At 36.7% G+C, this 15,020-nt stretch overlaps 1 protein-coding gene across 1 annotated transcript in view; it reads right to left on the reverse strand.

Annotated features, from left to right (window-relative positions):
• TMTC2 (transmembrane and tetratricopeptide repeat containing 2) overlaps window positions 1-15,020 on the reverse strand; it is a 159,450-nt gene that overhangs the window by 39,555 nt on the left and 104,875 nt on the right. The window contains exon 9 of the mRNA XM_009882663.1: window positions 3,301-3,382. Coding sequence (XP_009880965.1) covers window positions 3,301-3,382 — 82 coding nt within the window. The remainder of the gene's footprint in view (window positions 1-3,300; window positions 3,383-15,020) is intronic.

Consider the following 15,020-nt stretch of genomic DNA (forward strand, 5'->3'; position numbering starts at 1 on the left):
TGATTCATATGCATTTTCTCTCTTTCATCTGTAAGGTGTTTCTGATAGTGCACCGTGTACCTGAGTAGCTTCTATCAGATCGCCCATCAAGACACATATTTGTAAGACAACAGTTATGCACAAAGTTCACATGTTCAGATAACTGGCATATGAGAAAGAAAAAGAAGGAGAAAAGGGGAAAAAACAGAAAAAGGGGAAGAGGAAGGGGAAGAGGAAGGGGCAAATGTTGACAGGTGAGCAGGAGCTTGCATTTCAGCCTGAGAGGGGACTGCCACCCTCTCTGGTCACTAGAGCAAAAGCTACTTCCCATTATGTCCAATGAAGCAGCACCATGTCTGCAGTGTGCAGGGATTTATATCTCTTCAGTTTCAGCTTTTCCACTAGTTTTCCCTTCAGACACCTCCAAACATAATGAGTGAGAAACACTGCTTTAAGCCTAAATCCACTGAAATCCAAAGCCAGCAAATTACCTACTCAAAACTAATTATAACGCTAGCTCCATCAGAGAAATGTGCTGTGGTGGTATTATCCCAAGAAGCAACCATGAAACTGTTCACCTCTCTCCAAATTTTCATTTGATCGAATAAGCTGACTCCTGCACCAAATCACATCTTCTAAGAATAGCTTTCTTTGGCTTAAAGCCAGTAAATTCAAACACATTGTAATATAAATGTAAGCCTCTTAAAAGATACAGAATATCAAAAATTTTTCCAGATAGTTCCAAAGAAAGTCAAAAAGGTTAGGAGTCAAAAAGAACATCTGCACATCCCGGGAGCACAAATTATAAGTGTGTGCACGCATGTGCACTTGGAAGAAAATCTTCTGTCCATTTATTCCGGCTACTCCATCAACACACTGTTGTGTCCCAGTGGACCACTTTTTTCATTTGGCTGTTCTGTGAGGTATGTGTTTTTTCAGGGCTAATGCCAACGGTTTTATTCTCTGTTCCAACATCTTCATGCTGAGAAAAAAAGTAATCTCTAAGATTTACATGCAAAATACAGATGTATTTCCCCATAGTTTAACACTTGGCAAATAGAATATGGACTGTACCTGTGACAAGGTGCTAAAACAAATGAATGAGATGTAGAGATAAAGCTTGAAGTGTTCACTAGGGATTCTTCTGTAATATTTGGAATGTACAATACAGTGGTAAAATACACTGCAGATTCCTGATCAATACGAGAAATAGGTGGAAGGGAAAAGGGAAAGAAAGGAGAAAAGAAAATACAAGAAAGGGAAAAGGGAAAGAAAGAAAGGCAAGGATAATTTATTTCAAATTCTACAAAGCCCTGTGCCCGAAGTGACAAGGTTTTGAGATCACCTGTACTACACATAGACACATAAGCCAAGCAGAAGTCAACCATATCTTTCTCATAGCTACTTTAATTTAAACATGGAGTAACATCACTGAATTTGGTGAAATGATCAGAAGTTATACAACCAAAAGAAAAGGTTTCACCTGCATTCAGTACAGCTCTCTTTGTATAAAATTCTCCATAATGGAGACCTAGTGACTGGTGTACAGAACTTGTGTCTACAGCCCTTCAGCATCACATTTTACTATGCTGGTATTCCAAACACTGACTAAATTTTGCCCTGCACTCCTAATCTGCAGAGCAGAATCTCACTTATGTTGCGCAAATGAGCTCTGCACAAGGACACGGAAACCACTTTTTGTACCTGTGACACAATAAAGGAAAAATTTGCTAAAGTTTTTAAGGAATAATCCTAATTAGGAAACAATACACAATTTTAATGTTGTAGTCTGGTAATGAAGAAATCAGAACATCAGAGGTGAATGATGATTTGAATAACGTTGCTTTTAGTTTATAGGGCACTTGAAAATGACACAGGGGGAATACTGCAGGAAAAGACAGGCAAGCTGATGAAGTAATGAGAGAGAAAAATTGAAAAGAGTCGAGACCTGTAATAAAATATATACAATCATAACTTCAATTGCCAGGATGGATTGTAGAGACCTACCTTTGAATTTGTATGCAAATAGATTTCCTAATAACTAAGGATAGATTTCCTAATAACAAAGACTGGAAGAAGCTTGAGTAGGATTTCAAGAAACTATTTGCTGCAACTTTTCCTCATTATATTGAGGTATCAACTATACTTATACCCAGTTGAAATAAAGGAGCTTATGTGCACAAATACCCCTATCAGATTTACCTGTACAGGCATAAATAGAAGACAAGGTCACTAACTGCAATGATCCATAATGCAAAATAATGCAACACTGGGCTACGTTCATTTAAATACCATGACATGTTCTAAGTAACAATGTATGCGTCGATTCTGGAAGCCTAACACACAGAATCTTACACTGCATAGAACCGAACAGAAATATAACATGTGAGCAATTCAGACAAAGAAATCACATAAAGTAAAAACATGGTTATTATGTGAGATTAATTTTCCCGTTTGGCTACTCATTTTCATTTATTTTACATTCACCAGTTAGAATCAGAAGAGGAAATTAAAACAATATACAAAGAGATATATATAGTATGCCTATGGTTCCCTGCCTTCTTCCTAAACTAAGATGAAATTTATTGCTTCTTTCTATATTTTCCAATTGGGACTACATAGCTTGCATTTTTAGATTTGTCTATTATCAGCTTTAAAATACAGTAAGAAATAGTTCATAAAGTTAAGTATTTTTGGTTCCTTGGGACTAATCACATCTGGAAATATTTTTTGCACATTTAGCAAAACCAATCCAAAGTTATACAGATACCTTCAAATTAACTATGTGCTTTGAGCACATACATGGCTTAGTATGACAAAGGTATAGCCAACTTGTCAAAACCTTTTGTAATACTTATTCATTTCAAGCCATGAAGATACTGGGAAGGAGGTAGATGTAAGGCCCATAAGTCTTCAACAAAAAGCAGGCACTTCGATACATAGAACTCACGCATACTAAAGTATAACTGCTAGTTGCCCACCCACCGGCAGTCAGTGAAGTTAGGCCAAAGCTGTTAATAATAATATTCCAGGCCATGAAACTTTGACATATGGCAATAGTCACCTTTTTTCTTTTTCAGAGAGGCAACAATACTGAAATTCCCCTCACAGGAGGAAAGCTATGCAAAATATGAAAATCTTCACCTCTCCCTCTGCAGTGATTAACAAATTGAAACGAAGATGAAGTTATACATGGTAGATTAGTTTCTTTCCCTTTAAAGAAGGTATTTTGCCAGTAGCACTTTTCAAATCCTTAATCACTCAGAGAGATTAACAGCAAGTCTGGAATACGTGTGGAAACACTATCTATCCTAAACGTACCATAATGCATGTAGCAGTTTCCTTTGGTAGGATCCAGCTGAATAGCCTTCACGAAGTACTTTTCTGCCTCACTCTTGCGTCCCTTAAAAAAAAGAAAAGGGTGGAAAAATTATTTTAACAATGTGTCACCATGGAGAGATCATGTATAGTTACAATTTACAAATTCCAGGCACTAGAAAGAAACAACTACTATTATCACTAGACTTAACCTAAGTAAATATCAACATTTAAGTGTTATAGTAAGTTTTGCGGTCAGCTACTTTGTGCTACAGATCTCCAGACTGAGGAAGAAATGTGTCCAACATCAATGTCAAAGAAGTAAGGAAGTGGTAGAAATATACCACAAAAAATATTATAAAGGGGTTTGGGTGAACATCAAGCTCCACGCCACTGTTCTGGATAGGTATCAGGCATTACACAGGCTCAAGGTAAAATCAGAAGGGAGGGTAGGAGGAGCTTTAGTTACGCTCTTAAAAACATGAGGGGGGAGGAAGGAAGGGAAAAAACACGTTCTGTTTCTATGAAATCATAGAATCATAGAATATCTCAAGTTGTAAGGGACCCATAAGGATCATGGAGTCCAACTCTCTGCTCCTTGCAGGAGTACATAAAACTAAATCATATGACTAAGAGTCGTCCACATGCTCCTTGAACTCTTCCAGGCTTGGTGCTATGACCATTTCCCCAGGGAGTCTGTTCCTGTGATTGAACACTCTCCCAGTGAAGAATCTTTTCCTAATGTCCAATCTGAACTTCCTGTGATGCAGCTTCAGTCCATTTGCTCGTGTCCTAAATAACACTATGTACACAGCCAACAGTAAAGTCACCACAAACGAAGGTATATAAATAGAAAATACTTTGGATTTTAATGTGGGAATTAAGATTTCATGAGAAATCAATTCTGTCAACCATAAAACATAATTGAAATAGAAAAGGTAATTTTTAAAGATAATGGTCAATGGTATGACAAAACAGTCAGAAAAAAACCCTAACAGAAATGATGGTAAAAAGAACAGACATGTTCTAAACCGCAGATTTTCTTATCACTGAAATCACCAAGCCACTAAAGTTGCATTATGGTATACAAGTGCCAGAGCAGATCCATTAGTGGTCATTACTCTTTCCATGAAGAAAACAGCAATATTGGATTAGCCTAATCTGATACTCAAACACAAATCACCATCAGCTATTCAGTAAGACACTTGTGACCTGCTTATCCCTATCCCCATGAAATTAGTTGCTGTGGTTTGTGTTATAAAATAGAAGGCCTCCAGAATAAAGAACAGTTAAGCTTAACCACTGTGGAAGAAAGGCATTGTGGTCTGCACCTCTCAAGGTTGCCTTGAGTGTTATTTCACAGATATAAGCATATAGGCTTTCTCAAGTTTTGTGGTCTGGAAACAGACATTGCATACATCCTGCACTATCCCACAAGTTAACACAGCAATAATAACAAGGTCTGTTCATGATTACAGCTGCTCCAGATTCTCAGTATTTCCCTCAAGGGCCTTAGAGACAATAAAATAAAGAGAGAGAAAGAAGTTGTGCAGCACACCAAGAACTATATCAAGACCAGGTTCTATCAAAACTAACACAGAGGCCATATTTCCAAGAGATCATCCTGGCAGAGATGCAAGCAGGCTTATCATTTACAGTATTCCAGTTTCACAAAATGAATGTTCATTGGAGGTAAGAGCTTAGCTTTATTATTTAGTAAACTTTCTTTGGTAAACCCACGTACCTTAAAACCATATCCACATGGCACAAGGCTCCTGTCAACCAAATGGCGCAGCTACGTGATAGAGTACACTACCTTATACTGCGGTGCCTCTTACCCCCGTTTTGTTTGTTTAAAAAAAAAAGCCAACAAAAAACAACAAACAAAAGCCCAAAACCCCCCAAAAAGGACATATAGCCCAGATGGATTTTTTTCTCATCTACTAATGCAGCAAAGATACATCTATAGACTAAATGCAATTTATTTTCTTTTTTCAATAGCATACAACTATAGTCGAGAACAAAACGTGACGAAGAAAATAACCTCCAATTGAAATAACAACACACATTTGGGTCATTATAAAATAATTATTCAAATTAAAATAATTGCTGCGGTGATGGGGGAGGAAGATGATAATTAAACACTAAATTTTGCGCATTTAGCTCCAAGGTTGGCATTCTTAGTCTGGCAAAAGGTATCACAACATATTTAAGTCCAGCCTTGAGGCTTCGAAATGACAGGCACCAAGCATATGTATCACTAATACTGACAGAATCAACATCTACAGATTTTGCATCGCTGTTTTTTTTAACAGACTAACATCATTAGTTTTAGCTGATTGCACTCTGTCTCTGTGTCTGTTTCTAGAATGGAAAAGGACAGTTCTTTGAATACGGTCACAAAATACGTAGCTTCTGCCTACAGAACTATGACTGTAAGACCACGCACATTTGTCAAACGTGATTAATTTTCATTTACTGGGATCACCAAAAATACATGATGGCTCTGCTCTTTTTGGCACTTTCCAAATGGCATATTGCATTCAAGTTCAGGCCAGTCAGAAGACCTGGAGTACATAATGATGACAGGTGTCAGCACACATAGCATCAAAGGAATGAATGTGCTATTAACAGGCTCAAATACTCAGAAAAATACTAACAGAATAAGGGGAGAAAAATCTTACATTATATCACCCAGGACGCAAAATGATCTGACTACAAATGATCAGCACAGCTCCATTTATTCATATTGACCATCATTTTCATATATTCACATTTGTCAAAGATTAAAAGAAAAAAAAGAATAAAAGCATTTTCTTGCAGAGTGGCATTCTAAGGAACTTTGCATCACACCATCTAAAATGTCCTCTTTGGTGCCATCTGCCTGCTGCTAAAATGTCAATACCTCAGCATAGATTTAATACACTTTATTTTTGTGTCAAATGATGTATAATCCAATCACTTGACAGAATCAGGCCATTTCACAATTAAACTTTAGCATTTATCAACTTTTTTCAACTATCCAACGTACAGCTTAACTACCATAACACAACGTACACACCGTGTAGTTAGATTAAGACAGCAATCCCTGTCATTCTCTCTTCCCACTGTATGTGTTTGGTGTTAAATAAAACGTGTTATAAGGGAATAAAAAATCTAACCTTTAAAGAAAATTCAAATAATTGTTTAAACAGCTGAAAAACACTGATTTGGGGCAGGAAGATATTTTGTGTGCGTGTTCACCGTTATGTGAATTGGCCCATACAAATTCAGGCATTGAGAGCCACTGGAAATCTCCCAATTTCTAGCAGCAGGGTGTGCAGTTGTATATGCACAACCACATGCTTTGGCAATTTTACAAAGCAAAAAATATAAGTTTACAACTGCATGCTAGCAGACTTATTTGAAGGATAAAAAAGTTATTCATAAGATTTTAATGGAAGCACTTGACAGCTCTGAGGATTAATAATGGGATACAAAATACCTTTCACCTGTTGGTCACCAGTTCACATCCAGTCCAGGTCAGTAGCTAATGAAAAAGTGCTATCTGGCAGCTACTGGTTTGCCCAGGAGAAATGAGTGGGTGGTCCTAGCCCAAGCCCTAATGGAGATCCTCTGCACAGATGCACTGGCATATTTACGGCTTTTTAGTGTAGAGACCAGAGAGAAAGAATGGCAATCTCATTGCTGAGGGGAAAAAAAACGTAATGAAGACACTTTAATAATTGATTTGGAAGACTGTGCTGGTATTCACGTCGCTGGACCTGAACCTCACTCTAAAGGGCAAACTTCCAGAAGTTTTCCATTAATAAAGAAAACTTCATTTTTTCGCCACCCTGTGCCTAAATAAAGATGAATCGCCCATGGTTACCACCTTCCAGCAACACCAGTGAATTTAAAAGGAAAAAAGTGAAGGTAACTAACATATGGCTCTTTAAAATAACCTAGCACACCGGTTGTCCTGGCTTTCAGAAATACCCCACTCTCCATAAATCATGCAGACTTCAAATCAGAACGGGTGGTTGCTTGCAGTTTTGGAAGCCAAACAGTTAAGTGTTAAACTATGAATTCAGGAGCTTGAATTTTAAGACCAGTTCTTTGTAGAAGTTGACTGCAAGGGTTTTTTTGTTTGGTAGGTTGCTTCTTCCCTAGAGACCAGGACAATGGACCCAACCTTGCTAATATGGGCAGACATATTGCTCAGCTGGTCTTTCCTGCAAATGACTGTTATGATCACGACGACAAACAAAAAAGGGCAGTTGATGCCTTAGTAGAAGACCCTGTATTTATCCTTAAAATATTAAAAAACTGAGGACATTTTTATATCCACCCCATTGTTTTTTTCCTCACTCTGTTGTCAAACTGTGCCAAATTCATGTTGAGGTAGCTGTTGTACTTCAGGCTGCTGGAGGCCCAACAACCCCGAGATGCTAGTAAAATTGAAAGATTAATACAGCTGAGCAGCTCTGAATAACCCCCTTGTGGAAACTGTGATGACACAGCGGCAACAGGGTGGCTCAACAAATTAGGTGGTCTCTGCAATTAAAACCAACTTTGTATTTCGTAAATATTCATCATTCTTCAAAGCATGCAAGGCTTTAACCAGTAGAGCAGAGACTTCTCTCTTCAATATAGCTTTACCAGCTATAACTGGTAATAATGTGATTGCATAAGGAACTCAATTTGTGTCACAAATGCAGGTGACTGTCATTCCCACATCTGCTCAATTTTTTTTGGCAAGCATTCACATTTTTAATAAAAGGAATTGAATTATGAAAAGATTTCTTAATGGAAGATTGATTAAACTGCGGACACTGAATACAGGAAAAATGATTATTTTACACATTTCCTTCTTCCTTTCTAGGACATTTTAAAGTCACAGAGAGACTATGCAAGGATAGCAAGAAGGTCTGAACTGAACCTGTGACTTCATTTCACATTTCTTTAAGTTATTGCAGATCTGCGTATCTGTTTCATAGCCAGTTCCTTTTGCGTTACAGAATTTGTGATAGGACAGGCAAAACACAATTTAAATGGTGTGATACTGAGTAAATTAGTGATAAAATCTTCAAAAGTTTTTACTTAGCTGGACTAAGGAAACAGAACTGGAGAGTTGCATCTTACAATGAGGTCACTGACATATGCAAGCTCCCCATCCCTCCTCTAAATACTAATTCTTAAGAAAAAACTTTAATATCCAGTATCATATTTAGTAGTTAAATGGATTCTTCTTTCCCCCTCATTTTGATGTTACTCCCACAACTCTTCCTTCTTCGCTTTCAATTACCATGTGAATATCTTGCACCATAATTTGTATGTGAAATGCTAGTCCCACTGAAATATGTGTGACCTGCATTATTCACATCAAAGGTCCAAAATTTATCTCAGTGTCTATACTTCCTGTGCAGCAAAGAAATAAATCTTGCTTCTTCATCTCATCTTTATTATAATAAATTAAAACCAACTGAACATGGCAGAGAAGCAATGATGTCTGCAGGTTAACATGTGGCTCAGAAAAACACATCAGGCGAGATTTGTAACGAGAAGTGATTTGTAATGAGAAGCGCTATATATTTAATTGGAAAAACAAATTGTTGGGGGGGAAGGAGTTTGCAGTCATGCAAAGCCCTCCTTTGCCCAACTAATATCAGTGGGCTTGTAAAAGATGCTATCTTTTCAAACTTTTCCTCTCTCATATCCTTAGATGATCTCAGTGACAAACAATATTGTTATTAGTACTGATCCTCTCAAGTTTTGTCTCTCTAATAACTTCAATAATATGAGAATATTATTTCTTTTTGGTATAATATATTAATCTCAGTGTATGGGACCAAGAATTGGATTACTCTGGAGCAAATAAGAGTATAAATCTTTACCCACTAATCCATGATATGTCACCCTATACTAATCTTTACCTTATAGTAAATGTGAGTCAACTTTCTCATTATTGTCCAGTATGACACATTCACATACCCTTGGCCTTGAGGTCATGAATAATGCTCTCCTTCCCAGTCAGTTCACTGTACCGAGGTCCTCACATGCACATGAGTCTATCCATACTTCTTGTGGGATCCAGTAAATTACTTTTAGAAATAAGACTTGGTAGGATCAATAAAATGCAAAGTCTTGTTTTAGTTTAATCCCCTATTTGCGCTTTAAGTAGTTCACTTCCATCTAAACATATCATGTTAGCCCTCTATCAACCACAGGTGGATTTGAGTTGAGTATAAATCCATCTACTAGACCGACGTAGATTCTAATGAATTAGGTGTAGATTTTCTATGAGCCAAGATTCTTTTCGAGAGCAATAACATAAACTGGGTTCTTGAGTCTGTATCTAAGGGGATAATTAATGGCAAGATAACCAGAGAGCTGAGATTTAAGCACTGTCCATTGACTTTGGTGGGAATCCACTGGAGCTTAAGCATTTTTGAATGTGACACCACTGCTTATACATAGATTTAGGAATTTAAAGCACAGCTTATAACTTTACTGGCTTGGGGCATGATTCAGAGCCTATTAACATATTTTGTTCAAGTAAAGCAGTATGTATCTGATTAATCAATAATACATTAGAGCTATTTGACATCCATTTTCCTGTTTTATGGTTCTCATATTGTAAAAAGCATTCTTGTTTTATTAAAGCATTCAAAATTATACAGGAAAGAAATGTAGGCATACAATTTTTTTCCCCTTCAAAGTTTTTCTGGTTGTTTTGTTTATTGTTTTAAAAAGACATGCTTATTTTTCAGTCTTTCTTTTGGGGCACCTTGAAGTCTAAAAGGAATTTACCTCATGTTACATCACTGTTAACACCAATAAAGATTGCGTACAGTCTTAAGTAAACTTTTAAAGAACAGATTTCATTCCACACCTTGTGATTTATTCACTGTCTAGACCCATACTGAAATATTCACCTGTTAAGTAAATTTCCATATTAGGCACTTTCTTTTCCATTGAGTCTTAAGCCACGTTTTATATTTTCTGATAAAGTAGTGTATTAATAGCTACTCAAAATTCATTGACCAGTATTTCCAGTCAGTAGAATTCACTATCTCCGCATACTGTTTTCACTGAGTCCTATGAATTTCTTCTAAGATAAATTTGGCCTGTATCATGCATTTTTCTATGATTACTGGCAAAATTACTACATACAGTAATTATAGGTGACTGGTGGCTATATTCAACCACGTACAAAACAAAAAGATCTTTTCTTTCTTGAGAGCAGTTCCTCCTGTGTCAGTGATGTTTTCTATAACAAGCTTTAAATTTATGTTGAGTAAAGCGAGAAGTTTAGTGATCCCCTTTTCCTGTCTACAGGAAGTTAGAAACAAGATACAGAAGATGAGATCCCTAAAGGAGGTTAGTGAGGGGTTATGCACCCTGAATACCTGTTCCAGAGTAATTTACCAACTAGTTAGTTGGATATGTTATATTTAAATGAAAATACTCCATTTTACAATTAATTCTGTTACATTTGGCATGCAGCCAAACATATGTCCTAAGGGGACTGCAAAGTATATCTATAGATGCAATACTTATGGCACGCAGCCAACCTGAGAAGAAATACAAGCTCAATAGATGTCAGCTATTGAAAGTTCTGTAGTTCGGAAATCCTGACATTCAGCCCGGAGGTGTTAACGCTCCAGATACACCAGATAACCAAACCTTGAAAAAACAGGGTTCATGGTTCTGAAGTCAATACACATGGCTTTCCACATTGAAGCGGGAAACCCAACCCTCCCATCCTCTACAAGCGAATTGCTTGTAAACTGGAAACAAAAATGAAAACAACTTCTGACATTTTGCAAATTTCAGAACAAAATCCAAATGTTGTGCTTGGATCAGTTTTAACCCTCAAGGAATTTCAAGTGGCAACGAACACTGTAGTGCCTGTGTCAGACTCCAAAGACAAACTGAGTACGTGACAGAAAAGTAGCAATGGCTATTTCTTGGCTTAACTTGATGTCTTAGGGAGGGACTCCTCAAGGATTCAATGTCATTTATATGTTGTTATGACGGGAGTTTAACTGAAATATCCAATTTTCATTAAAAAATTCTCCCTAGAAGCAGTACTAACAGCCAAGGGATTTAGCCTCCCAAAATGAAATATCTAACAGCTTTGCTGATCTAATTAAATTGACCCATTCAGAAAATGTGTTTCCATAAATTAAAGATTTCTGTATGTGCAGGCATTTATTTATAGTTCCTGAAAGAAGTATTACTAAAAATGTTTTTTGTTTGTCTTAAAGGAATTGATTACTACAAGAAGGGATAAACTGTTCCAGAAAATCATACCTAAATTTAACATATAGCATTTCAGTTATGTCTTAAAAACAATCACGATTCTTTCGACATCATGACTGTTCTACCTCACCCCTGCTTTCTTCCAATTTGTGTAAATCTAGAGACAGAAAAAGAGTAGCAATCAACCAGTGACATAAAAAATGACAATATGACAAAGCTGTCCAACAGAAATGCAAATTTCCTTTCTGTGCTGCAACATCAGCAGCAAGTAATTACAGAAATCGTAAATGTTGAATTAGTCTATTCATTATTGCACTACATTCCCCTTTTCCCCAGCTGCCCCATTTCTTTCTGTTCTTCTGACCTTCCACTTATTTCTATGTTGCCATTTATGTATATTTATTTTGAGATGACTTTCAAGGACTATACCAATTACTGAATACAGTAGGGTATCTGATAGTGGTACTCTGAGTAATTTCACAACTAACCAGAAATGGCAGGATACCTCTCTGGCCTTCTGTTTGTCAGGAACATAAGCAACAAGCAACTGCAGGCAAAATATGCCCACCCACTGAGAAGGGAGTATTTTGAAACTTAAAAAAAGTATTTAACTTCAGTGTTGACACTTGAATGTCACAATCCTGTTTCTTTCATTTTAATCCAAAACACTGCGAGTCTCTATCGTGTCTATGTCTGTCTCTTTAGAAAAAAACATTTTAAAATAAAATATTTTAGATTTTAGGGAATCTTCTAGGGTGATTATTACTGAATTTAATATGGTTTGGAGCTGTAACACAGAAATTTTACAAGGCAAAGTAAATTTTTCTTACAGCACTTTGGGTGATTTTCCAAGCCAGTAAAAAGTAGGAGATTAACAGCACTGTGTGGTGCCGTGTAAAATGCAAGAAAACACTGTGCAATTTTTTCCAGAGAAATAAAGCAAAGCCTGTAATTCCTAGATGCGATATGCTAAATGTTACAATATGGGGCTGCCACTAAGTACTTTAGCAATTATAGGCACTACTGCAAGCTATGAGGGGTGGTTTGTGGCCTCAAGTTCACTCAGAACAGATAAAACAAAACTTCAAAACAGATTTATTTATAATTGAAATAAAGCTCTGACTAGCGTGCTACTATAACAACCATCTACTGCCTGATGGCAGAGAGGCCATCCATTAGGAGGGAGGGTTTCTTAGTCGTCTCTTTGAGAAGGCTAAAGTCAGAGCAGAAAACAAATTTAAAAGCCTACCTATAGATGATTTTTTTTTATCATGATAGCCAACATTTTTTCTTCTAGAAGGTCTGCTCATAAAGTGGAAAATGAATTACAGCACATGCTCAAGGCCTCACCTGGTACTGTCATTTTTGACAGATTCATTTTTATCTTAGAACTGGGAGCCTTGCAATTTTAAAGCCTTTTACAAAAATTATGCTTTCCTTTGTGATATAGAAATAAATTGCCTAGGCAAGGGATGAGGCTTAGATGCTGTGGTATGAAGGGCCTATGCGCATTGACAAATAAATTTCTCAAGTAATTTATGCAGCTTAACAAGTTAAAGATATGAAAAACACATAATGCTGAAGCACTGCAGTCCTAAACAGCTACATGTTGTTTGTGAAAAATAAATAATAAAAAAGAAAAGCACAAACTTAAGCCCCAGACAACTGGCTATTTTCCAATTATTCTACTAGCTGAGCTACTAATCATGCTTTTCAACTACTAAATTATGCTGTTCTAATATATTTTCAGGAAAATTGTAGCTTAGTAAGCTGTAATTTTTAGATATGAACATATAACATTATCCAATATAGGGGTTATGAAAGACTTATGACATGATATTAGGTAGGAAGGCTGTAAATTCATTAGCTGTTCCTTTGGAGCTCTTGAGTTGGCCTGTTTTTTTCTGCACACACAGCAGCATGCCCAAGTCCACCTGGCATTTCTTGTATCCCAAAAGAGCTAACAAGCCTCAAGACAAATATTTGCATTAAAATAAAAACAGAGAGAATTGTTTTAGTACTAATAAGTAATTTTTTACTCCAAAGGTACTATTGCCTGTAAACTAGAGTGATAACTCTTATGTATTTCAAGAATCAATGACAAATTAACAGTTATTTTTGGTTTGGTTTTTGTTTGTTTGTTTGGTTTGGTTTGTGTCAATGTAAATTACAGTTATTACAAGCTGAACAGCATATTCTGAGTTTTATAAACATATCTTTAAAGTTATTCAGGAAGTAAACTTTACTGAGAAAAACTGTGCAGAAATGCCATGTTTAGTATTTAAAATTATTATTGATGGATAAGAGTTTGTCACCAGCAGGTTTTCCGGAGTACGGAAGGGCAGCTTGTTTTATTTGGATTTTTATTTAACTTTTTACTTTATTGGGTTACTTTGGTTTTGCAACTTTCCATATGCCTAGATACAGACGTATAAAAATTTGTGTAGGCTTTGGAGAAGAAAATATTATTTCTTCAGGTTTATATAATCACCTGTCAGAGATTGGGCTTGTAACACCCTATACTCTTAATTTTCACATACTTCTAAACTCAGAAAAAACAAAATCCTTTCTTGGGAATTCTCCTGTTCTTGAATAAATACATTTTTAACTGTTCATTAAAAAATTTCTAGAAGTAAACAAACCAACCACTTATTAACACCCTGAAAGGTTGTCAGTGATGTTCATCAGAGAACGTTGCACAGAAAAACAAAACATTGTGCTGTCTTTTGAAGACTTTTTTTCTGGAATATATGGAAACTTATGAATGAAATAATTTACAAATTGTATGTACTTGTACTGAGCATATTTTATTCACTGTTGGTGAGGCCTCACCTTGAATACTGTGTGCCGTTCTGGGCCCCACAGTTTAAGAAGGATGTGAAGGTCCCTCAGTGCATTCAGAGGAGGGCAGCAAAGCTAGTGAAAGGGCTAGAAGAAACATCCTATGAGGAGCAGCTAAGGACTTTGATTTTGTCTAGTTTGGAGAAAAGGAGGCTGAGGGGTGACCTCATTGCTCTCTACAGCTTCCTGAGGAGCAGAAGTAGAGAGGGAGGTGCTGATCTCTTCTCCCTGAGACCCAGTGATAGGACACGTGGGAATGGATCAAAGCTGCACCAGGGGAGGTTTGGACTGGACGTTAGGAAGCATTTCTTTACCAAGAGGGTGGTCAAACACTGGAACAGGCTTTCTAGAGAGGCGGCCAATGCCCCAAGCCTGTCAGCATTTAAGAGGCATTTGAACAATGTCCTTAAGGACATACTTTAACTTTTGGTGAGCACTGAAATGGTCAGGCAGTTGGACTCGGTGATCATTGTAGGTCCCTTCCAACTGAAATATTCTATTCTATATACAAAACCAAAAGAATTAGCACAAGTAAAATTAAATAGCAATTAAAAAGCACAGATTATGCTTTTGCTTACTATTATTCATTTCATCTCTCAAAAAACACAAGTTTAAATTGTCCTTTGGAACAGTAG

Source organism: Charadrius vociferus, unplaced genomic scaffold (assembly GCF_000708025.1).
Source record: "Charadrius vociferus isolate BGI_N301 unplaced genomic scaffold, ASM70802v2 scaffold72, whole genome shotgun sequence".
Classification (NCBI taxonomy): domain Eukaryota; kingdom Metazoa; phylum Chordata; class Aves; order Charadriiformes; family Charadriidae; genus Charadrius; species Charadrius vociferus.